At 37.5% G+C, this 25034-nt stretch overlaps 2 protein-coding genes across 20 annotated transcripts in view; both read left to right on the forward strand.

Moving 5' to 3' along the window:
* Positions 1-25034, forward strand: part of LOC121316915 (protein 4.1-like) — a 99944-nt gene that overhangs the window by 61080 nt on the left and 13830 nt on the right. For all 19 annotated transcript variants that reach the window (XM_041252273.1, XM_041252284.1, XM_041252271.1 and 16 more), the window contains 8 exons: positions 399-441; positions 4621-4696; positions 5065-5283; positions 5511-5598; positions 7292-7444; positions 7771-7868; positions 10884-11056; positions 14739-14884. In XM_041252273.1, the coding sequence (XP_041108207.1) occupies positions 399-441; positions 4621-4696; positions 5065-5283; positions 5511-5598; positions 7292-7444; positions 7771-7868; positions 10884-11056; positions 14739-14884 (996 nt within the window). The remainder of the gene's footprint in view (positions 1-398; positions 442-4620; positions 4697-5064; positions 5284-5510; positions 5599-7291; positions 7445-7770; positions 7869-10883; positions 11057-14738; positions 14885-25034) is intronic.
* LOC121316918 lies at positions 19778-24475 on the forward strand. Its single transcript, XM_041252289.1, has one exon. It carries the CDS (start codon positions 23655-23657, stop codon positions 24309-24311), a length of 657 nt encoding a protein of 218 aa, XP_041108223.1. The 5' UTR covers positions 19778-23654; the 3' UTR covers positions 24312-24475.

Below are 25034 nucleotides of genomic sequence, written 5' to 3' on the forward strand. Positions count from 1 at the left end.
CATAAGAATGCCACATTTGCAAGATGACGGTTAAACCTAATTCTAAAGTTAAATTGGCAACTGGAAGGGATGTTTAGCCACCATCTATCTAGCGCCATCTTTACAGCTCTGTGCAAGCTTGAGCAAGGTAATGAGTCCAATATATAAATTAACACCTTTGTTCATTTTTATACTGTCCGCATTGCTGAAGTTCCACCTTTCTTGGACAGTCAAACATCCATGAGCTCAGAAACAATGATAAATGATCATTCTAGGGTAATAAGCATATTCAAACTGAAATATTATGTCAATTCAGAGGTTTTGAAGTATTTCTTTGTGTATTATTTAAAAGACATTTACCAGATCTTAGTTTTGTAAGGATGCTAACAGTTTTAATCCATTTATATTTTCTATTTTAGAACTGGCTTGATCCAGCAAAGGAAATCAAGCGCCAGATTCGAAGTAAGTATCTGCAATATTAATTTACCATCATTCTTTGTAGCTTGTGCATGTTTTGTCTTTTAAACACTTTGAAATACACAAGAGGCTAATATATCCTTTGGACTTATTTAGCACTAACTTGATAACAAGTCATTTCTACCAGTTGTTTCACAAATAATAAACTACGAAGATCAATTTGACATAGTGTATAATACATACCTATTGTATATTATGTATAACTGAGCAGCCTGGGGTCACACCCAGCTCTTGTGTAATGCACTACTCTTCCCTAGCTAAACAGCATCATATACTATAGCAGATGTGGTCAAACCAAGTCTCCTGGGCATTTCAAGCGCGGCTGCCAGTGAAATGCTGAATGACGCACGGTTTGCGGCTCGAATGGACTGAAGAAAGAATAATAAACAAAAATGAAAAGAAAGCAAAAATAAAAATAAACACAGCAAGTTTCTTATTTTTGTTGTCTGTATTCATTCATGTTAATTATTCATTCTTCGTTCCTGTCTCTTCAGTTTCTTTTGAGCCTGCATGTTCACTGCAAGGACATTTCATCCCTTGATGACTTTCGACACTGCTCACTGGCGCGTGCGTATTTCGATCACCGCGTGAAAGCTGGATGTGCAGTTGAAAGTTGATTTTTTTCATTATTTTGAATTATGTACTTGTTTGTTTCATGGAGACAATGGCATTGAGCAAACCCTTCACAAGTAATAAACGAAAGTATGAGGCAGCTAGCAGAGGCTGCTTTCAGCATTTAGTAAGAAGCTAATTTAACTATTCAAGCAAGTTTAGTATGGCATGGAATATCACTCATACCAAATGTCCCATCCTTATTCAAATGATTGAATATTTTTATAAAATTGGAGTGTTAATATTATATTTACATATCTTCTGCCTTGGCACGAGCAGGTACTGTAATCCCTTTCAAAGTAAATACAGTGCATTTGTCAGACATACAAAAAACATTTTTTTTTTTGTTTTTTTTTTTAAACCTGGCATTCAGATCTTCAAGGGAAGAGTTTGTCAAAAAGAATCCTTACAAAAAATTTGTGTGTTTTTTACTTTTTTTTTTTTTTTTTTTTTTTTTTTTTTTTTTTCTGGTGAAATTGGGTTAGTTATTGTATTTTGCTTCATAATAACTGAATATATTTTATTTAAAGTGTGTAATTCATCTAGTCTAAACAGAAATAATGGAAAAAAAACACCATAGTGTTTAATTTACAGTGTAATACACTGTAGATCAGTACAGTACAGTAAGTTACACAAAACTGTGTAGGCAGTGTTGTATCGACATTCTTGTGTATTTTCCTGCTATCAAGAAATAACAACTACCGCACAGATTAAGTGCAAGATTCCATTGTAATGTTTGAGAGAATTAAAAAAAAAATGTTTAGAACAATGCTAGTATTTAAAATGTTTTGCTAAAGTATGTGTCTTGCGGCTCTCGGCCATATGGAAATTTTGATATGCAGCTCACAGGATCAAGAAGTTTGCCCACCCCTGTACTATAGAATATCAAATAAACTCATTATGTACTTACTAGAAAATTCTTTTGTTTGCAGTGTTTTCACATTTTATGTAACGTATTTAGACGCAAATTTGAGAGTTGTGCGCATGGAAACAAGTCATGTAAAGAAAGGTTTTGGAAGAGATCTCAAATGAGCATTCTGAAAATGACCAACTAATATATATATATATATATATATATATAGATAGATAGATAGATAGATATTACATATATACACACACACACACACATACATTTACTTCAGTTAGCCCTTGTAAGTGATCATTGATATGTAACATAAATATTGATACTATATTTGTTATATATTGTTTATATAGTATGTAAATCTAAGACTAGGTACTGAATGACTCTGTACTGAACACAATTCGTTGTAAGTAAGTGATCATTGATAACTGACATCCTTTTAACTGCCTTATCCTGGGTGGTCAGTAACAGTAAATTTAGCACAGTAATGTTTAACGATATTGACATTTTGAAGTCCTATCTTGATTAAAGTTGCCTGAAAACTGAAACCTTATGGATGTTCAGTTTCACTGCTTTATCCAGCATCTTAAACCCCAGGATTACAGGGAATTCTAATAAGCCATCAATTGCATTCACAGGACCAGCTGTGTACATTATTCATTCAAGTTGGCTGTGCTAAAAGTGCAGTTTTGCAGGTGCTTCGGAAAATGTGTTGCATCACCAGGGTCCCACAGCCGAGTCAGTCAGATGCAGAGTCTGGGGGCAATAGAGGCCAGCATGAAATCATGCCCTTGATAATAAATAAATAATGATTTGGGTGGTTCTAATTATTAGGAACAAACTGAAATATGTACCAGATAGGTCATGTTCTGCTTGGAACAGGAGTGCACTGCACTTTGGGGATATTGTGTTATGGTTGACTCATGGTTTTGAGGAGTTGTCCATGATTTACCCGCTTCCTTTGAGGATTATCATATCTGTTTGTTATGTAATTTCAATGCTTTTACAGTTTGTGTTTTAATACAGTATTCATATACCCATACAGTTTAACACACAAGAACATACATTTACATTAAGTACATAAGCACGGCAAGTTAAGTACAGTACATGTGCTGTCCAGGGATGGAAATAATAATCCCACTGCTTTGCAATTTGATCCAATTGTAGTTATTAGGTTTGTTACCAATACATTGGGGGCCTAATGAAGCACATATTAAACCATGGAATGGGTGAAACTGCTGTGCAATAGGAGTCTAATTTCCATCCCTGGTGTTGTCACTGCAGAGTTGTAGACTAATATGTTTTAATTACATTTTTTCATTGGAATTGTATTCAACTTTTGAATTGTATGGTGATACAATATTATGTTTCCATGCAATTACAATACTACACAATTAACACATGACTTATGGTTCAAAGAGATGAAATACTACTGTGAATCCTTGACTACTTACTGTAGCATAGCCTAGGCTCACCCTTGAAGACAAGCAACAAATAGAGTGCAAACAACTGTCACCGTAATATTTAACATTTTATACTGTCACCATGTTCTCTCTTTGCCTTGGTGCTTCTGAAATGGGAAAGCAGATGATTTCTTCTTTCATCAGCTTTTCAGCCAGCTGCATATTCACCTAATTTTAAGTTTGCCATATGCTTGCTAAACTGTATAGCAAAACAGCAGCAGCAACAGTATACCGTTTATATAAAGTCATGGCTACTGTAATACCCCAGTGTGCGGAAGATCCTTAGAATTGTTTAATAAATATATAAAATTATATATATATGTATGTATATATTTTTTCCTGCTGCACAATTGCAGTGCATTTTTGTTTTCATTAAACTAACCCTTTCTTTTATAGATTACTTTTATTTTTTTTTAAAAGACATTTAGAAAAGTAATGTATGATACATTTAGTGGCAGATTTCCTAATTTTACGACTTTTGATAATATTGTAAGTAATTGACTAATGCTTAATCAACAAGTAATGATTCTTAGAGATTCTCTAGTCCTGATGAGTCTCTGTTGGCATGCACAGAGGCCTTCCAGGTGTTTCTTTCTTCTTATAAATGTTCTGTGTGTTGTAACAAAGTTCCAGTTTGTAGCGATGTTGGCAGAGGGTCACAGGGCCACTGTCCAAAGCCTGGCCTGGCTTTTGCTGAAATCTTGACAGATGTCTTCATTGCTGTCGATTTCGAAATACTGTACAATTGGTTAATTGTCTTTTCATTGATTTTAAAATGCAACAGTTCAGCATGAATCCATCCATTTCTTCTTTGGCACACGTTGGCAAAGCCTGCAAAGAAGGTCTCTCACCGTCCGCTCTTTGCTGTTTTGTATTTGAATGCAGCTGTTACATTAAGGGGAGTCTTTTTGTATTTGACTAGCTGATGGGGAGAGCAACTGTTTAGACACTGCACTATGGGTATTTTCTTGTTACAAGTTGTGTGGCTAATGTGCATAAACCTGTGGCGGTATGTGTATGTGTGTGTATATATATATATATATATATATATATATATATATATATATATATATATATATATATATATATATATATATATATATATATATATATATATATATATATATATATAATCTCCTGTTACCCATCAAACAAACTTGCATTCTAAAATGGATCACTTTCTCAATGTGTGTAATGTAACTACTTTTTCAAACAATCTCTTTCTAGGTTCCCCTTGGCAGTTTGCCTTCAGTGTAAAATTCTATCCACCGGATCCCTCGCAGTTAACTGAAGATATAACTAGGTATGTTTTATTTTTTTACACGTGAACAAACACACCCTAAATAAATAAATGAATAAAACACCTACAATATGAGGAAAAATGATGCATTTTATTAACAGAACTTGCATCTATAATAGATGCCCATGATCAGTTGTAAAGCATACAGTATATATTAATAATCTACCCAAAATGTTGCACAACATTGTTAGATAAAGCATGAGAATTGCTAATCTTAATGTGGTGAAACTTATTCTTGACGTCCTGGTAGCTTATTTTATCATGGTACTAATACCTGTGCGGTTTAGTAATTTGAAGACTATATCTTTTAAAGTAGGTTGGTGGTTACAGTACATCTGACATTCTGATTGTCATCTTGATTTCCCTTCTAGATATTACCTGTGCCTTCAGCTTCGTCAGGATATTGCTTCAGGCTGTTTGCCCTGCTCGTTCGTGACTCACGCTCTTCTCGGTTCCTACTCCCTGCAAGCTGAGCTGGGAGACTACGATCCTGAAGAGCATAGAGTGGACTACATCAGCAATTTCCAGTTTGCACCAACACAGACCAAGGAGCTGGAAGAGAAAGTGATAGAACTGCACAAAACACACAGGTTAGGTTGGCTCCTGTTAAATCTAGATGCTCGTCTATCCAACCTGATTTTTAAAATGCCTGCAATTGCTTTTAGAGGGTTGTACCAAAAAGTCAAACAAATGCACATTTCTCTGTTCTTATAATAGGAGGAAATAAAATGTCATACCTTTAGGTGTGTTTGACTGCTGTAATATATTTTAATTTTGTAGTATTCTAATACCAACACTATGTTCTTGTTTCATGTAGGGGATTAACTCCAGCTCAGGCTGATAATCAGTTTTTAGAGAATGCCAAGAAACTTTCCATGTATGGAGTGGATCTACATCATGCCAAGGTAGATTTAACAGACAGAGACAAAAATACCAAATGTATTAATATGTAATAATACCAAATATTTCAAATGTTGTGCAGTAAATGACAGTACCAGTATTGAAGGAATGCACTCTTACTCAGCATGCACATACTGGATGTTTTGTCGTCACCATGCAGTTTTCAATGATTAGAGTAGGTACTTTTGATTCTATAACAATAGGTTTGAGTATCAGTCTTTGGATATATTATGAAAAAAAAAAACAGCAGCAAATCGGAATATAAAGACTGTTCTACACACAGCCCTTAAGACGTGAAGAAGTGACTCCTTTAATGTCTCTTCTGATTTTGAGTTGTGATCAATAAGCCTGTAAAGAATAAGTCAGCTTTTTAAAAGAACTTGTCCATCCATGACTTCAAATGATCTGGACTGGCCTAAATGGTTGTGGCAGCAGTTGTTAAACAGTTTGTCTACTTGTCTTGCGTTTTACCTTAAAATATTTAGACATAGCAATGCAAATATCTCCACAGATCAGAAAGAGGAAGGTAATATTGGCTGCAATTTATCTTTTAAGATTCAGAATTAAAGCAAAAAAAAAAAATGTCAAGGTGCAATTGATAATGTTATTGGTAAAGATTACCAAACATTATTTCACTTTATTACTCATTGTTATTAAGTGAATGATACATTTGATTTCAATAAGACGCCAGCTGTTTTAAACAGCTGGAGATTAACCAAGGATAGTGTAAAGAGATTATAGTTGTGAGAATTATTTATTTTGTATGATATGCTGCTCTTAATTTGTGATTTTTATCTTGTATAACAGTCATTTATTTTAGGTGATGTTTGGTAGAAGAATAATTTCACTAGTTTTATTTAACATTTGAAATGAGGTTACATGAACAGTTTTTCTTCAAATTGTCACAAAGTAATTGAAAAATGTGTGTCTCTAACTTCCCCCCCATACACAAGAACAGAAGTTGCTGTGGTTATCATTTAGTGTAGAGCACAGACAGTCATGTAGGTTGCAACCCCAGTTGTCAGTAGAAACAAAAGTGCAGTGAGAAGTTTAGCTTTAGCCTGGAAGTCGCAAAGCCCAGCGTTGTCAGTAAATGCTCGGTGCTGCAAACTGCCAAACCACGTACAGTCACACTGTCAAGTCTGGAAGATAATCTCCCTTGAAGTAAATAGCTTGGTACCACCTTTCATTTCAAGTGGGTCAATAAACAGTGCTTTCTATTTCCAAGTCTAAAACATTTTTTAAAAAAGGCCTTCTTTTATCCCCAGTACTTTTTTTTATGTGCTTAGCACCTTCACAATTGTGTTCGTAAGGAAGCATGTTTTATTTAGGTGTTGATTTGATCAAACTGTACTCTGCCTAGAAGACACATCAGGATTTTTAGAGCATTTTACAGTACTTGGCAATCCACCTGGATTGTATCAACCAATTGTTTTTAGGGTCAATCCTGTGGTGTCCACTATGATGATGTTGGATGTAATTCAGTGCTGTAAAATGCAGATGTGGCTCATCCAAGCATTAAATATGCGTATCTAATCAACCCACCAGCTTTTAAAGGTTTTTTTATATTTTTTTTTTTATATGAAATATATGTAACTTGGGTGAAATTTATTTTAAAAGTATGTGTTTCTTTCTACCTAAAGAAAGAGCTAAATAAATCCACACCAGATTCTTTTAATCCTCTGTTCTGTGGGTTAGGATTCGGAAGGAGTGGATATCATGTTGGGCGTATGTGCCAGTGGACTGCTCGTCTACAAAGACAAACTCAGAATAAATCGTTTTGCTTGGCCAAAGATTCTCAAGGTTTCCTACAAACGCAGTAACTTCTACATCAAAGTCAGACCAGGGGAGGTAAGATCTGAACCGGCAGTGTCTCTGGAATGGTTGTATGGTTGTGGAGGATTGAGGAATGGAAGAGCTGCCACAAACAGTGCAAATTGTGTGTATGTATGTATATATATATATATATATATATATATATATATATATATATATATATATATATATATAATATATATTTTGTAAAAAAAACTCTATGAGAGATTTTTTTTTATTGTTTCCAGACGCATTGAAACCAAATTGCTTGGCACGGCAGTATTTCTTTTTGAGCATGTGTTCCTTAGCTTTACCTATAACCCACTCTAAGGAAGTAAGAGATTCTATTGATTTTGTTCCAGACGGAGCAGTTTGAGAGCATGATTGGATTTAAGCTGCCAAACCACCGGGCTGCCAAGAGGCTGTGGAAGGTTTGTGTGGAGCACCACACTTTCTTTAGGTAACACATTTAGATTTGTTGCTTGCAGCGTGTGGTTTGTTAATTCTAAATGAACTATTGTAATAATGTCATTTTTGGACTATAACATGTAACAGAAGGAGGTGCTTTTCTGTATGCTATAGATAGCCTAAATATATATAGGCTAAATGCTGTAACAAGGTGTGCAGTATAGTTGGGGTTTCCCAACCCATTATATATATAGATATATATTATATATCATATATATATATATATATACTATATATATATATATATATAGCCTATATATATATATATATATATACTATCTATATATATAGAGATAAAAAAATATATAGAATACTTCTTTATTTTTTTTTTATCTAAATAACTATTGTAATAATGTGTCAACAAGAAGGAGCCCGTGCCTTTTTTATTGCTATAGATAGCAACTATGATATAGGCTAAATTGCTGTAACAAGTGTGCAATATGTTGCGCGTAAGTGTGATACACCGTGCAGGGAGTAGAATGTATAAGTAACCCAATGCTAGTCAGCCATGCAAGTTATGCACAGGGTGCATGCTTTCTTTTTATAAAATACGGCAGTGTGTTCTCGAAACAATATAAAATAAATAGACACTTCTATTTTGAGACCATCCAGTTGTAATATACTGGTCTACCAGTCACCACATCTATCACAACTTCTCATTTTTTTATTATAGGTGGCTAGAAATCTTTTGTATCTTGGAGATAAATAAGTCAGATTCGTTAAATATATCCTATCTATTTAATTTATAAAAAAATAAATCTGCCCTTTTTAAAAACATGTGCTGTGTATTGCTGTAAAAAATAAGAAGCACAATTTAGGTCAAGTGGAATAGGGTTATTACTGAATTATCAAATACCTTTTTTTACCTAGATTGTATTGCGACACATCTTCCCAGCTTCAGAAACCATTTTGTTTCAGATTTCCCAACTGTAAATTTTTATTTTTTTAGAATTGATGAACTATGATTTCAGATCCAAACCCTTCCAAAAACATAAGCAGAGGGAATACTTTTCAGATCAGTTTGTGGTGTGGTTTATATGGACTGCCTTACACATTAGGCAGCAAATGTCAAATTCATTAAGGCTGTATATTGCTCAACAAGCACATTGTTGCACCCTGTAGCAGCATAAGCAAGCCAGTTCAGAATAAGCAGTTCTGAAGTGTTCTGAAAAATCGAAATCAAACTTCATAAAGTATCTTGCATTTCATAAAGAATGTTCTGGTTGGTTTTTATTTTGAGCCCACGAAACCAGAAACACTAGCCCGATATCGCTGCACTGCTACCAAGCTCCACTCGGTCCCCATAGTAGCAAATCTGAGGTTGGTAAAACCACAAGAATTACTCTGGGATCTGGCAGCCTTTGAACAAGAGCATTGGCTAGTCTCCAGAGGTTAGTTTGAGACCATTCGTTTTATAATGAAACACCACTCTGTGTACAGTCTTGTAATAAAACACATCTTATTGAGCAAGTACCACCTGGTCTACAGCATGTTGTTTGACAGCCTGTAGGAAAGTACTGACCCTACAAAATTAGAAACAGATTTGTGACCCTAATATTCTGCTGCATGGCCTCTCTGTTTTCTTGGCATTAAAGATGGGGAACTAGAACAAACTATTTGTCATTATTTTATAATAATATAATAATTATTATGCTAAGTACTTTGAATCACAGTACAACTTTTCCTTTACCGTAGCCGTTAGTTATGGGTCATTTGAAAAATGCATTTTGTCTGAAATATGATACATTTCTATTGGTGTGCAGTTTTGGACCATAAGACCTTATGATTTTCAATTAGGAATATAAATGCAAATAGCACAAGACAATATATTTATTTCATTTTCCTGTAATTGTGATGTCTGGAACAATAACTTGAAACATTCTGCCTAAATTAATTCATGTTAGTTTACAATATGGGAATTATGCTGAAACCCGAATATGTTTCAAGGATCTACAGGAGTACAGTTGCTTTTTAATAATAGTTGAGCAGACCATGCCTTGATCTGTCCACATAAAAAAACATAAAAATTTAGCTCCCATAAGAGTCTTAAAGTGCAAACCAAGGTGTTGCCACAGAAACACATACTGGGATGTTTTTTTTTTTTTTTCCGTGTTTCTTCTAGTATTGATGTTGCATTTAACAGTGATACATAACATGCTTATAATAAGTATGGCCATGAAAAATGTATCTGTAGGTTTGTTTCAGTTGTCCAAGTATACTGAGCATTGTGCTCTTTTCATTGACACTAACCATGTAAATAACTTCATCTAAAGTTACAGTTGCTCTTGAACAAGTCAATTAAAATCATAGAGAAACATATGTATTGGATTCTGGATGGGTGGGATTTATAGTCTACTCTTAATCCCCTCATCCTCAAGATCCCAGCTGGCTACCCAGGCTCACTGCTATTGTGCAACATTAAAAGCTTTATGCTTGTCAAACCATGTTCTGCCATTAAGCGGTAAGGTGTTGCTCCCCTGTTAAATTTTTCGTGGTCCATTGTGATAATCCACACAAAAGTTAGTATTGCACGGTGAGTTTAGGACTCTAGTGTCTTGTTTTCTTTGGTTTATAATGACCAGCTGGTGAAAGCTTTAGTTGAAAATGCTGTGTATTGTGAGGGAGGTTCAGTAGGCATCATGACGGGATGCTGGGCTCCAAGACAAATCCACCTTTGGATGAAGTTCAGTCTCAAAAGAAGTGCAAAGATATGAACCATTGTATCTCCACGGCACCAACTGAACATGAGAACAGAGACTTTTAGTAGTGGTAAATATATTTACATTGAGTGTTTTTCATTATTTTCCTACAGAAAAAAGGGCACCCAACCATATTGGTAAAGTTTTAAAGGTTATTAATCTGGCCTAATTTTATTGTTTGTCAGTGTAAATATTTTTAAACTCATAACTAATAGATTTTTAAATTTTATATTAAAAAAAAAAAAAGAAAAGAAAGAATTAGAAGGTCTTCAGTTGATGAATGTTTTGTTTCTTGTGTGCATTAAAAGGTTGGCATCACCAGAACAACCCCCGAAAGCCAAGTTTCTGACTCTGGGCTCCAAATTCCGCTACAGTGGTCGAACACAAGCTCAGACAAGGCAGGCCAGCACTCTCATTGACAGACCAGCTCCATATTTTAAACGCACTTCCAGTAATCGAGTGTCCAGGAGTCTTGATGGAGGTAAGCAGGTGTGAAAGTGGTCGGGTTATTCATACACCCTTAGGATGTTCAAATGACTTGCATTGCAAAGAGAACGGGAAAACTATACATTAACAGCACTTACAGGAGTAGTTTACCTATCAGACTGGAAAAGGGAAAACTCAAAATTTGTCTTTATTTGTGATGTGATAGAAGTTGTAGTTTTATGTCTGGGGATAAGGCTCTGTGTTTCAAAGTTATGAGAAGCTCAAACAATAATCCAAACTTCTAAATGCAATACTATACACAAGACCACTCTGAGACCTACTGAGGATGGGTGTCCACAAAGCTGCTATGAGGTTTTTTTTGTTTTGTTTTTTTTGAACGCCTGAAGAATGCTTAATAACCTGAATGAAACAACATTCTCCATGGCAAGACAAAGGAAATCATCCCCAACATACGTTTCCTCTCATTCAGAGAGATGCACAGTAAGACATGGAGGAGTTGAATTGTGTGTTCTCTTACTGTACTGTATAACCCCAGTCGTCAGTAGTATAAGCTACATTTGTTTGTTACAAAAAATATTTTTGAAACAGTGTAGTATTTTTTCTTCAAAAAAACCCAAAACTTTAGTCTAAATGTGTGTACTGTATTTGGAAGTATTATTAAATTAGTTATATTTTGTTCTATTGGGCAGCGACTACAGGAAATCTTACATTTATTTTTAAAAAAAAAACGACCATCTGCAGAACACAATGCCACCTTACCAGGCACGAAGTCTGAAGCAGCCCGTCCCAATATAGAAGACCTTCAGCTTCAAGGTAGTGGCATGTATAGTGGAGGGTAATGTGCGACCATAACCTTGTGGTTTAAACCTCAGATGTCACCCAAGGGCTCTTACTGAATCTACAAAGCTGAAAACAAACATGAAGTAAAAAATAAGGTTGTCATCTAAGGATTATTATTATTAATTTCCTAGCTGACGCCCTTATCACAAATTAAGAGTGGTGTCTTTTTTTTTTTTTTTTTTTTCTGAACTGTTAACCCCCTCCAGACTTATTAATTAGAGTGAAAGGACGACTGTATAACAGAACTGTTAGGAACAGTGATGCCACACAAGGCTATTCAATTCATATTCAATCTCCTGGCTGTGCCGTCCATTGATTTGCAAATCGGATGCTAAATAAAACATCAACCAAGTGAGGTGTTTTATCGAATATGTTTAGCTGTCTGTTGGGATTAGAAATGTAAACAGTAATGTTAAGGCTTACAGTGAGTTCGTGAAGCTGGTAAAAAAAAAAAAAAAAATATCGCATAGACAGTGCAAGGTGTAGCGCATTCCTACCGGGGGATCATTCTACACCTTTATTATAAATTCTTTCCATTTTTATATTTGTTCATGTATTTATTTTTCCATTCCTACCCAGAAGGACAGCATTCTGTAGCTGTATTCTATTGTTAAAACTTATTGCAGAACCAAATGTGATGTGAATACTTCCCTTCATTCTTGCAAATTAGAATCAAATTGCAGGAACAGGTCAATAGAACTTGTATTTTGTATCTTGCTCTTAATCGTACTGTAATTCTCAATGTATTTTTGGTATACAACTCTAAGTCACGCTGGGAAAGGTGTCTGCTAAGAAATAAATAAATAATAATAATAAAATTGGAGACCTCGCCAAATGTTTTGTGAAAACATCCTTGATATTCCTGAGGCCAGAGGATTTGGAGCCCACGTGGTCTGGAGAGGGTTAAGAGAAAACGAGAGTTTTTATGATATCACAGTTTGTTCTGTGTGAACTGTGTTTTATAACACACCTGGCTTTCATTTCCAGCAGCTTGAACAATTGGCAAACAACTTCTGATCCAAGACTTTGAGTAAAATAACATGTCAACAAATCATGTTTCCATTAGGGGAGCCTTACTGTTCTTCTGATTCTGGTTTACACTTTGGTGCTTAAATCGGGTGTCGCATTTCGACTGATTTATAGTATTGGACAGATATAATAAACATGCTACACATTTATGCATATCATATTGCTTCTATTTTATATTTTAAAAACACTTTCTTAGCGTCTTTGTTCTAATTTTGCTTAAAGAATAATATTTCAAATAAGTGATCTTTTACAATGGTACTTTTTTTGTCAATCAGTTGACAACAGCAGAAAGTCTCCTAAAGAAAGAACATTTTAATTAAGGAGGTGGTTATACATTTTGTAGTTTGTGTAGAATATCTAAAGCCTTGGTGTGTTATAAACAATTATTTTATGGAAATATTTCAGTGTTGGTTCAAGTAAAGCCAGACTTGGTTTGCTGTGTTGTAATCCCTAGTTACTCAAGTTGCATCATCATTAGAGATTTCAAAAGTTAATTCTGTATTGGAACAAACTTAATAATAATACAATGCGTGCAATATGTATACTACATCATTCATAATAATATAGGCTGGTAAGGTGAATATACAGTAGTTTTTTTTTTTTTTTTTTGTTTGTTTGTTTTTTTTGGAAGCCAAACTGAGACCACCAGAAAACATTTACTTACTGTCTAGATTAAGAAAATACAGGACCTATGGGTAAACATTACCCAGTTCTACTGTATCTACATGGATACATATGTGTTTTACTGTATAGACAGTAAAGCATGTTTTGTTTATAATCTGGATTCTGTAATCAAATTGGCAGAACTTCCCAGTGTTATAGCTCCTCCTTGTGGCCATTCAGTAGGTTGTTCTAGCTATAAAGATTAAGTTGCAATGTGATGTACTAGCAAACTAGTAGGTCAGGCATCATTGCCAAATGAATATGTTTCTTAAACAGTTATAACTTGTTAGGTATTACGTGGTGCAGTAATGCGAAATAAACATATGTCAGTTTGTGTTGCATTAATGTATTTCTTTTTGTTATTCGTTTTAAAATGATTCATGCTATTGACCCTGTTGAATTGGATGGAAGTCGTTTGCCAGTAGTGCTCAGGGAAGTTTTCTTTTTCTCTGCCACATTGAACTGACCCTAATATTGCACTTAGTGTTGTGTAAAAAGTAAGTGCTTCAGAATTGAGATGGGTAAGTGATGTAATCGAAATGACATCCAGGACAACAGGTGATGATACCCCTGCTGTGTGTTTTAATATAGAAATTTGTAAAAAATACCCATGTATGCAATATGCATTTAAACTGTTCATATTAAATCTCAATTATGATAGTGAGGGCATTTGTATTTATATCCTGTTGGGTGAGGGGGATATTTATTTATTCTTCCTTGTTGTTTTGTTTTCTTTTTGTTTTGAGGTGTGTAGAGATAATGAATTCCATCATTGGTGATATGTTGCAGGTTGCCAGGAGCAGTGAATAAGCCATTACATGCCATTAATCTTGATCATGAGTTCTATTATACACTGACTGGCAAAATAATTCAAATAGAAATCCAAGAGTCTGCAATGTATGAGTTTGGAAATGTATGTGATATTTTATAAACTGTTCACCAACAATCATGGGGAAGCAGAAAGACATCAGTGACCTCACAAGGGGCATGACGGTGGACAGTAACTCCACTGAACAGTGTGTCCTTCAAGGGTGTCCTGGGTTTTCCAGTAATGGCAAAGTGTGCAGAAAACAACCATCAGAAAGCACAACGCCAGTCACAATCAGGTCAGGATGGATCGAGCCTGTATGGTGGGAGGCTGTTAGTAGTAAAAACATAAACCATGATATCCTGTGTTTCCACAGCTCCTGTAGTCAGTGTTACTAATCACAGCCTGGTGGACTCTCTTGCTGCTGAAATCAATGGGAAGGGTGATGCAGCAGATAAAGATAATGCAGAAGAAGCTGGAACACCCTTCAGAACTCAAATGGAACTCTCCCCAGAATCCAAGGTATGGTAGAAACTATTAAAACATTTTACATGTTATGTGATTGTGTTGAGGAAACTTCAAAAAAATATCTGTCACATACATGGAATTGGTACAAACTGTTCTTAAAAATACACTTTTTCCTTGAGGATAGTGAAACATTTTCATAATGTATGCTACGTCACTGATATATATATAGTATAATATATATATATCTATATATATAGATTATATATATATTATATATTATATATATAAAGCATTTTTATAAAAACAAAAAAGGGCTAAGCGGTTTCGCGGATCGGAATATATTATTATTTTTTTTTTATTTATTTATTTATTTATTTATTTTTGCTTATGAATATGTCTTCTAAAAGGGGAAACTGCATGTTTATCTCCTAATTTGAAGAGCTTATTTTCCTTTTAACCAAATATTACATTTACACTAAGTGACAAAAGCTGGTAAATCTTTGCACGTTACAGTAGTATTTTAGCTCTGAAGTTAGCTTTCTTTAGTCTTTCTATACTACTTTGTGTAATGCCAATCAATGTCAATAAAAATAAAGCACAATGGGGTAGATGTAAGTATAGGCACAGTGCAAATAATTGCGGGTGCAAAATTAAAAATAGCATTGTGGCCAGGCAATTATTTTGCAATGAGACATATGTAAGCTTAAGAGCAATGCAAAATACTCAACATGCACAAATAATAATCTGCAATTATTATAATGAAGGTCTCATTGAGTGCATCGGTCTATTTAGCAGCTGAACTTGCAGCCCAGAGGTGACAGAGTTAGGAGTACAGAGAGCAGTAGGTGCTGTAGGACGTTTGTGAAGTGTGAAAATACAAACCAAAAATAGATGTCAGAGGAAGGACAACAAAGTCTTCTTGGTGCACAGAAAAGAAAAGTTTTGAGAAGGGAGCTGAGAGTCCTTGCGGCTGAGGTCACTCATGAAACGGAGTTGTTTGGAAAAGCGTCAGCCAACATCAGTTATGCTAGTATCCTTTGGAAATGATATGTATTGGCCTGCCCTTTTCAGCATGACATCCAGAAATGTGCCTAGCACTCTGGAAAAGGCTGATTGGGATTTCCGTCATTCCAACTGGTCTGAAAGGACCCAGAGGATAAATAGTGCAGCAAACCTAGCACTTTCACGTGTACAGTGATAGCGGTCCCTAGATTGACGCTGAGGTCTAGCTTATCCCTAAATTCAGCTGTTAGGTCTAGTGTGACCCGTGGAGTGAGACGATAACACTTTAGCTCCATATCCTCCAGCTTCCCAATCAACTGACCAAGAGATTGAATATCCCGGGTCATCTTTATCTTGCCCTTCTCCTCCGAACGTGTTCCTGCCTCTCCTCAACAAGAGCTAAGTGTGTGTCACTGTATCAGGAAGTGCACCACAGCAGCCACCCTGAAGCCAATGACAGGTCTCTGCAGGTGTGTGCTTTTATACAGATCTTGATTACTCGCTTCTACAATGGCTTGCACCTTGTAAGAGGAGGTGCAACGTTTTTGCAGGGTGCGAGGCAAAATCCTTACATCACATTATAATGTTTGTGCCTGCTTAGTATTCAGATTCAGCCCAATTTCCATGCTCTTTTCTTCATTTGACTGCATGTAAATATAATGAATTAATGATGGCAAAGTGCAAATTTCATATTGAGTGCAGATCGCCAGGTGAACACCATTCTTTACATACGCTGCATGTAAAATCAGACTTTACGGCTGCCAAACGCATTATGGGGGTTTTGCACCCACAAATCACTTTGCGTGTATCTTTACATCCACCCCAATATGTCTTTGTTAACCACCGACACCATCCAGTTCCCTTTGTTTTAAGTAAAATAGTGTTTGAACATTGCATGCAAAGAAAGCATAGCAAGTGATGCATTTTGCTATCAAATAATGTATTCAACATACAGTAGCATCTATTGCAATAAAAATGAAGCAGTTGCTGCTATGGTCTGATTTTTGTAGAAGCAGACTTCAGTATAATGAAGGAATACTTTAAACCCTCAGAATTTTTGTATCTGTTCGTGGCGTGTGTTCTTGATCATCATATGTTACTGTTTCTGAATATTTGGGATGCTTAAAAAATCACAAGTATATTTTGTCATTATGAAACAAGTTTAAAAATGACCAGTAAGGGATAATGAGCAGAGAACACATTTAGACAGCATATACATTCATTTTTCTTTTTGTATTCCTTTTTATTTTATTTGTATTTGTTTTTTTGTCTTATTTATATTGAACCCATTTACTACAGTATTATTTTAAAAGATATTTGTCAAAAAATGGCCGGCCTTTTCATGCGGCTGTGCTGATGCAGGTAAATGAAATTTAGATATGGATCATTTCAATTTTTATTATTTTATTATTATAATATATAAATTTTGTCACTGCACATTCTAAACCAATTTATATCTAAATGTCTCTTTTTTTTTTTTGTTATCTCCGATTCCCTTTCAAGTAGGGAATATAACCATTACAAATGGGTTTTTCCCCTTTAGACACCCGAACCTGAAACTTTTATACCAAAGCTTCTCGTCAGAGCAGTGTGACACAGCTGGTGATCCACCCCTGTGAGCACCGACAATGATGTCATTTTCCTTTTCAGCTGATCCTGAATACTTGAGCACTCATATTAAATTTTCTTTTTACCCTTTTTTTTCAATTTTTAAAGCTTTGCCTTTTAAATGCGGAATTAAAATATTGAATCGCTGAAGTGAAATTTGTTTATTTCTATCTTTTTTTGTGTTTTCAGCCGAGTGCTGGTAAAGTCCCGCTGCGGCCTATTGCCGTGGGGGAAGCTTGCGGCTCAAGCGCTGTCCTTCCAGGGATCCTTAGCACTCCTTCAGCTGTACAATGTTCTACTCCTCGGATAAATGCAAATATATATATATATATAGTTTTGCTTTTGTGGATGAAGACAAAAATGTACAGGAAATAAATGCCTATAACTATTTCAGCAATTAAAAAAAAAAAAACTCAAAAAATGCTAATTGAAAAGTATTCATACCCTTTGATGCTATAATAGTATTGTCTACAAGGTGTTAGATATTTCAATATGATAATGCAGGACCTAATTCTAGAAAATACTGGATTGTAGGTGAACATACTTAGAGTGTATAAGTCAATATGGGGAAAAGTAAAGCGCTGTATGAAGACCTTATGCAGAAAAATATTTGTTGTCATAAAGCTGGAGAAGGATACAAGATGATTTCCAAGCATTTGAGTATCCCAATTTTAAATATTCTTTCTATTATCAAGAAGTATAAGACTCGTGATACTGTCAACGATCCCTCAGTCTAGATGAAACAGGTAGAAGAATTGTAAGGAAGGTTAACAACAATCCAAGATTTACTGCCAAAAATATTCAAAGTGAACTGGCTGCAAGTGGGACTGGGGTTTCCATTTCAACTATAGGTTGAGTATTACATGGTGAAGGTCTCAATGGTCACAGGCCAAGGAAAAAGCCACTCTTAGAAAAACATTTCAACAAGAAGAGTCACGTAAAGTTTGCACAACGGCATTTGAATAATGGATACTGGTTCTGTTCAAAGGTTTTGTGGAGTGATGAAACAAAAATCAAGCTATTTGTCTTTACATTTGGAGTCAGTCTGGTGAGGTGTGCAAAGAAAAGAACACCATACTTACTGTCAAGCATGGATGTGGTAATGTCCTTCTATGGGACTGTTTTTCCTCTAATGGCAAAGGAAATTTAGTTCCAATACATGGTAAAATGGATTCCATAGCATACCAAAAAATATTGGCCAATCATCTGAAGCCCTGCGCTACAAAACTTGGTTTAAAGCACAACTAGATGTTCCAACATGACAACGATCCAAAGCACACATCAAAATCTACTTCAGAATGGTTAAAGAATAAAATCAAGGTTCTGGAATGCCCTAGTCAGTCCTGATCTAAATCTGATTGAGAGTCTTTGATATGAGTTGAAAAAGACTGGGTGCACAAGAGAAGTCCTCGGAATTTGAATGAACTGCAACAATTTTGCGTTGAATGGTCAAAAATCACTAAAGAATCATGCCAAAAGCAAAGTATCCTAATTGTTTAAAATAAGTTATTATTGCTAAAGGTGCCTCAGCTAGCTGTTAATTTCGTTTTCCTTGTAGGGTATGAATACTTTTGAATTAGCATTTTTTGAGTTTTCCATTTCTATTTCTTGTAACTTTTTTTCCTCATCCACAAAAGCTAAACTTTTGCAACAAAATTTTTTCAAGAAATGTCTAGAAATTATAAATTTCCATTGGAGTATTTAAACTTTTGACTACAACTGTATTTTTAGTTGTCACCTGTGTTCGTTTCGCGTTCCGCTTGTGTGCAGATTATATTGTATGTTATTTCGATATTGTTATAATATATTACTTTTTTTCCTTCTCTTTCTCTTTTTCAATAGAGTAAGGATTGAAACGAAACCAAGCTGCTCCAGTGGGCCTGCCTACTTTAGCAGCTCAATGCTATATTAGTGTAGCTATCAGCACACTTTTCCAAAGGCTTGTTTTAAAAGCAGGCTGCTACCAGTCTCGTATCTGTACTGACTGGAAGGTTAGCCAGTGGTTGTCTTGCAAAGAAATTTCCGCTGTTAATACACCACTAACGTTACGTGAGAAACTGTCGCCCCCGCACCTGTAATACCTGAACCAAGGTTACCATTCGGTCCCGAATGGCACTGACTGCTGTGTACACTCTCTGTATACTGTGCGCTCTGACTCTGTATACTATGCATATTGACACACTTCTATTTAACTGACACTGTGTCTTATATGCTGTGACACCTGGCTGCTATATGCACTGACTCTGTCCATTGTACAATGCTGTGCACGGACACTGTCCATATTGTACACATACACTATTTGTTGTGTGTATGTTGTTCGCATTGACACTATATTGTGTGTGCTGATAGTGTCTACTCTGTGCACTGACACTATTGCACACTGACACTATTTTCTAAGTTGCATTGACACTGTCAATGTTGTGCACAGGCACTCATTTTTGTGTGTGCCAATATTTATGTTTTGTGAGCACTGACACAGTCACTGTCTTATGCACACTGACGTCTATTGGGTACAATAACACTGTATGCACTGACTGTATACTGTGTGTACTGTCCTCTTTATCTACACTGACACTGTATACTGTGTATATTGGCATTATCGACTGTGTGCACTACTGCTGTACTGACACTGCTTACTGTTACTACTGTGGGCGCTACTACATAGTGCAGAGTCTGTTTCTACCATGCCTGGGTTTCATGCATGTGTTTCTTGCAAGGCCAAGTTGCCTCTAGAAGACAAACATGTTAAGTGCATTGTCTGTCTGATTCCAGAGCATGCTCAGGAGGCTCTGATTGATCGCACTTTGTGTTTTTTGTGTCCACTTCACTAAGCATATGCTGGACGGTTGGTTGGCCGGTCATTCCAGGAAACGTTCCCTCATGTCCGCTCAGCACTTTGCATTGCCACGCTTGGTTAGTGAGGCTGGACCCCCTCCTTTGGCTCTGTGCCAAAGGATGGTGATTCAGTCAAAGGAGTCCAGCCGAGAAGCCATGCTCCTCTCCTTCCTCCCCCAGTTCTCCCCCTCAAATCGGAGGAAGAAGAAAGCTTGCTGTTCACATTCGCAGATAGATAAGATCTGGGAGGTCCAGTCACACCAGAAGGTTATTCTTACTGAACTGCTGCAAGAGCGCTCAACAGCACCGGTACCACCGGTCTCCTACCACCTGCCCCTCAGCAGTAAGGGCATGTGATCTAAGGAGTGATGTGCTATTTATAGTTGCCTCTGAGGAGGCTCATGAACAGGATATAGTGTTCCCATCTGATGGTCCGGGCTCTTAACAGTGCTCAGCTTTTCTTATGCTGCTGATACAGCGGGCTACTGCAGTTTTGCAGCCTATAGCACAGTGGCACTCTTAAACCCCAGTTTCACCAGAAACCAGTGGGGCAGATGGTTTCCACTTCTCATGGACCCGCCCAGAAACGACCCACACCCACTTTTCACAGAGGCAGGCGTACATTCAGTCGCCCTGTGCCTAGACAACAGTGCAGGATGCGCCTCAGGCAACCCTCTATTTCAGACAGGTGAACCTGTGTATGAGACGGTGCAAGATTCTGACTTCGAAACAACTGTTGCAGCTCAACAGGGAACCTAAGGGACGCCTATTTCTACATCCCCATAAAACCAATGTACAGGAAGTACCTGAGGTTAACTTTTCGAGAACAATATAACAGTTCTGTGTTCTGCCGTTCGACCTCTCTATACTGGCTCTGTTAAGACTCTGAGGCATCAGGGTCCTCAACTACCTGGACGATTGGCTCATTTGCTCAAAGTCTCCAGCACAGGCACACGAACAAAGATAGCCCATTACCAACCACCTACATCGGTTGGGCCTGAAAGTAAATTAATGCCCACCCAGGTAGTTGCCTATCTAGGAGTGCGCCTGGACTCACAACCTATTGTTGACAGTGTCTCCACACTGTCTACTGGCACCCTCTTGGTGGAGACAGCTGGCCGATCTACGCCTAGGCATGGCACTAGGCAGTGTCACCTAGAGGGAGGTCATCGCCACAGACGTGTCCAACTCAGGCTGGAGCGGCGTTTGGAGTGGACGAGCAGTGCAAGGGGTGTGGCAGCCACCATGGAAGGGTCGCCACATAAATCTTAGAGCTGCAGGCAGTGTACCTGTCCTTGCAGAACTTTTTGGAGTAGGTTCGGAGGAGACACGTGCTTGTTTGTACGGATCTGTGGTGTCCTACATCAACCACCACAATCTTTTGCAGTGGGCACAAATGAACCTCCTCTCACTCCGGGCAGTTCACCTGCCTGGGGTGATCAATTGAGCTGCGGTCCTCCTCTTGAGAGAGGTCCCCAGCAGTGCAGAACAGAGGCTCCATCCTGAGGTTGTGAGCCTGATTTCGGAGAGCAGAGGTAGACCTCTTTGCCTCTCAGGAATCGGCACACTGTCCCCTGTGGTTGTCTATAAAGAGACAGGACTGCTGAGTGTAGATGCACTGGCACACCTGTGGCCAGCACGTCAGGCGCAGGGCACTTTGAGCTGTCTGGATTTCTTACAGATTAATTGACAACCTGCAAAATGCCAGGGCAGCCTCTACCCATTCCCAATATGGGTGCAAGTGGGGCGTGTTTCAGGCATGGTGCTTGTCTTGTGGATTTGAACCCGTGACATGCCCCATGGCAGTTATACTGCAGTTTTTACAGGACCTTTTTGAGGGGAAATTCACATCCACTTTAAAGATCTATCTGGCAGCCATCTCGGTCTGCCATGTAAAACATAGATTGTCTCTCCAGGAGCTAATTTCCTGGCGTGGCAATTTTTGAAAGGCACTCGGCGGTTTAGACCACCGGTGAAGGCTGTGGTTCCTCGTTGGAGGTTAAATGTAGTGCTTAATGTACTGATGGAACTTCCATTTGAGTCCATATACTCAGTTGAGCTCAAATGTTTGTCTTTCAAGGTGGCTTTCTTGCTTGCAATCACCTCCGCTAAGCGAGTGAGTGAAATGCAAGCATTCTCTGTATGAAAAGCCTGTCTAAAATTTTCAGTCCAGAATGTAGGTTACCGTTTGTACTAACCCGGCTTTTTTGCCGAAGACCATCTCGGCTTTGCATGTTAAGCAGTCGGTCGAGTTGGAGGCTTTCCATCTCCTTCCTTTCCAATCTGACAGGGAGCGCCAGCTCTATATGCATTGCCCAGTGCGGGCATTAGCATATTTTATGTTGACGGGACTAAAATGTGGAGGTAGTCAATAGCAATTATTTGTCTGTTATGGAGCGAACTCCCGAGAACAGGCTCTGCCTAAACAGCGTCTGTCTAAATGATTGACAGGCACAGTTAAGACTGCTTATGAACTGACCAATCTGCCCTGCTAGAGAAGTTCACTGGCCATTCCACCAGAGGTCAGGTGACTTCATGGGGTTGGTTCCAGGGTCCATCTGTCCAGGACGTATGCAATCTACTGACCTGAATGTCGTAGATCCACATAACCCTGGTTTCAGCACTAGTGCTGAGGACGGCTTCCCAATCCACCCTCACAACAGAACATTAGGTGAGTTTTCATCTTGTGTCTCTTCCAGCTATTGCTGGATGCTGATTAATAGCACAAGGCGGTTTTGGCTCAGCTTTGTAGCTCAGTGAGGTACTACCATGTCCTTGCGACAGCTTGGGTGTACGTCACCCATTTGTAATGGTTAGTATTCTCTACTTGAAAGGAAACGTTAGGTTGTTATCATAACCATGGTTCCCTGAAATAGGAATATTAACCATTAACTTCGAGTTCGCAATCCTCAAAGGAAAATGGCATCATTGTCAGACTGCACAGCTCCTTTATGCTCTCGAGGGCAGAGCAGCAGCTGCGTCACACTGCTCTGATAAGAAGTCTTTGGTATTAAGTTTCAGGTTCAGGTGTCTTAAAGGGGAAACACCCATTTGTAATGGTTAATATTCCTACTTCAGGGAACCAGGGCTATGATAATAACCAAAGGTTACCCTGTCTTAATAACAACAGCCCTGTGCACAGTGTGAGGAGGTCTAGAACTCTATAAAGTTTGCTTGCTTTCCCCTGACTACTTTAGTGCAATTGCTGTTAATGTCTGCTTTCATTGTTGAATTCTGCTGCACCTGAGATTTCACAGACTAACATTTTGTTTCTTTCTTTTTTTTCATGCACACTCCTTTCTATATAATTTCTCATTGCACATTATAATTATTTTTTTGCAATTTGTCTGATGGGGTCGTGGTTTATCAGTCTCTTTTCATGTACCCCTTGTCACCCACTTGCTCCATGTCATCTCTTTCCCTAAACCTGGAAACCATCCATGAGTTGGATATTCTGACAGACATTTCAGAGGACGACCCGCTGTCATTGGCTGAACTTGACCAAGAATGCCCAGTTGCTAATTATACACCCAGTTCCCAAGAGAATGCCAAGGACATTACCTCATCAGAGCTTTATGATGATGTCAAAGGTTCTTCACCGAACCATCTCGTTCTTTACTATGCCATTCCAGCCACAAAGCAGTGCCATTACTCTCCAGAAGGGGGCATTGACTCTGTAAAAATTTCCCAATTTCACTTCTTACTCAGTTTCTACAAATGTCTCAAGTTCCCCACATTGCTGGATGAAGACTGCTATATCTGTTTTCCCAGCCTGCCAAAGGACTGTGTCTCCTTCTTGCCCCACAGCCTCCAGTGTTACATCCCCATCACCTCCCCTTCCCTCATCCCCTCCTTCTTTCTCATATTTGCGCTGCTTCTCTCAGTTTCTCAGTCGGTCCCCTTCTCCCTCACCCTGTCCCTTCCTCTCGCTCTGTCCCTTTGCTACCTGGAGTCTAAGGCGACATTGATCACCTCTTGTGACTATAACTCAATTGACAAAGCAGAGCCAGAGGAGGTGTGTAATCCTATTTCCTAGCTGCTGCTGAGTTCACTTTTTTTTTTCTTTTTCTTTTTTGAGGCCTTGCAAGCTTTTCTGTGTAAAATGAAAGATGTTATAAAAGGATGAACGTTTCTTTTAATAGATATGAACAAAGGGCACATCGGTCAACATCTAAATGCAAAACAGATTTGAAGGAACAAAGCTATTAAAAGATTGATATTTTTATTTTACAAAGAAATCTGTGCAATGTTAAAGCTTTGTCTTTTTAACGTTGTTATAAACTTAGTTATTTAGTGTTTTTGAAATTATTATTATTATTATTATTTATTATAATTTTTTTTAATTATTATTATTTATTATGGGAATTCTTTAGTTTTCCAGTAGTTTTAAAACCAATATAAGGTAGTTGCCTTCAGGTAGTTGCCTTATTATTAGAGGCTTCCATTAGGTAGTCATTGTCATGTTCATTTCAGTAGAGGGCACTGTTACACAGTACTTGGAATAGTCAGGGTGTCATTGTGTGTTGTGTGTGTGTGTGTGTGTGTGTGTGTGTGTGTGTGTGTGTGTGTGTGTGTGTGTGTGTGTGTGTGTGTGTGTGTGTGTGTGTGTGTGTGTGTGTGTGTGTGTGTGTGTGTGTGTGTGTGTGTGTGTGTGTGTGTGTGTGTGTGTGTGGTATGAGCTTAACATGCAGCCTACAGCACTTAGTATTCCCAGGTGGTCTCCCATTCAAGTACTAACCAAACCCAACATTGCTTTGCT

The sequence above is a fragment of the Polyodon spathula genome, chromosome 6 (genome assembly GCF_017654505.1).
Source record: "Polyodon spathula isolate WHYD16114869_AA chromosome 6, ASM1765450v1, whole genome shotgun sequence".
Taxonomy (NCBI): Eukaryota; Metazoa; Chordata; class Actinopteri; order Acipenseriformes; family Polyodontidae; genus Polyodon; species Polyodon spathula.

Bases quoted from the DNA above. Each gene is read 5' to 3' on its own strand.
- LOC121316918 (XM_041252289.1), top strand. From the start codon at position 23,655: ATGTACCCCTTGTCACCCACTTGCTCCATGTCATCTCTTTCCCTAAAC.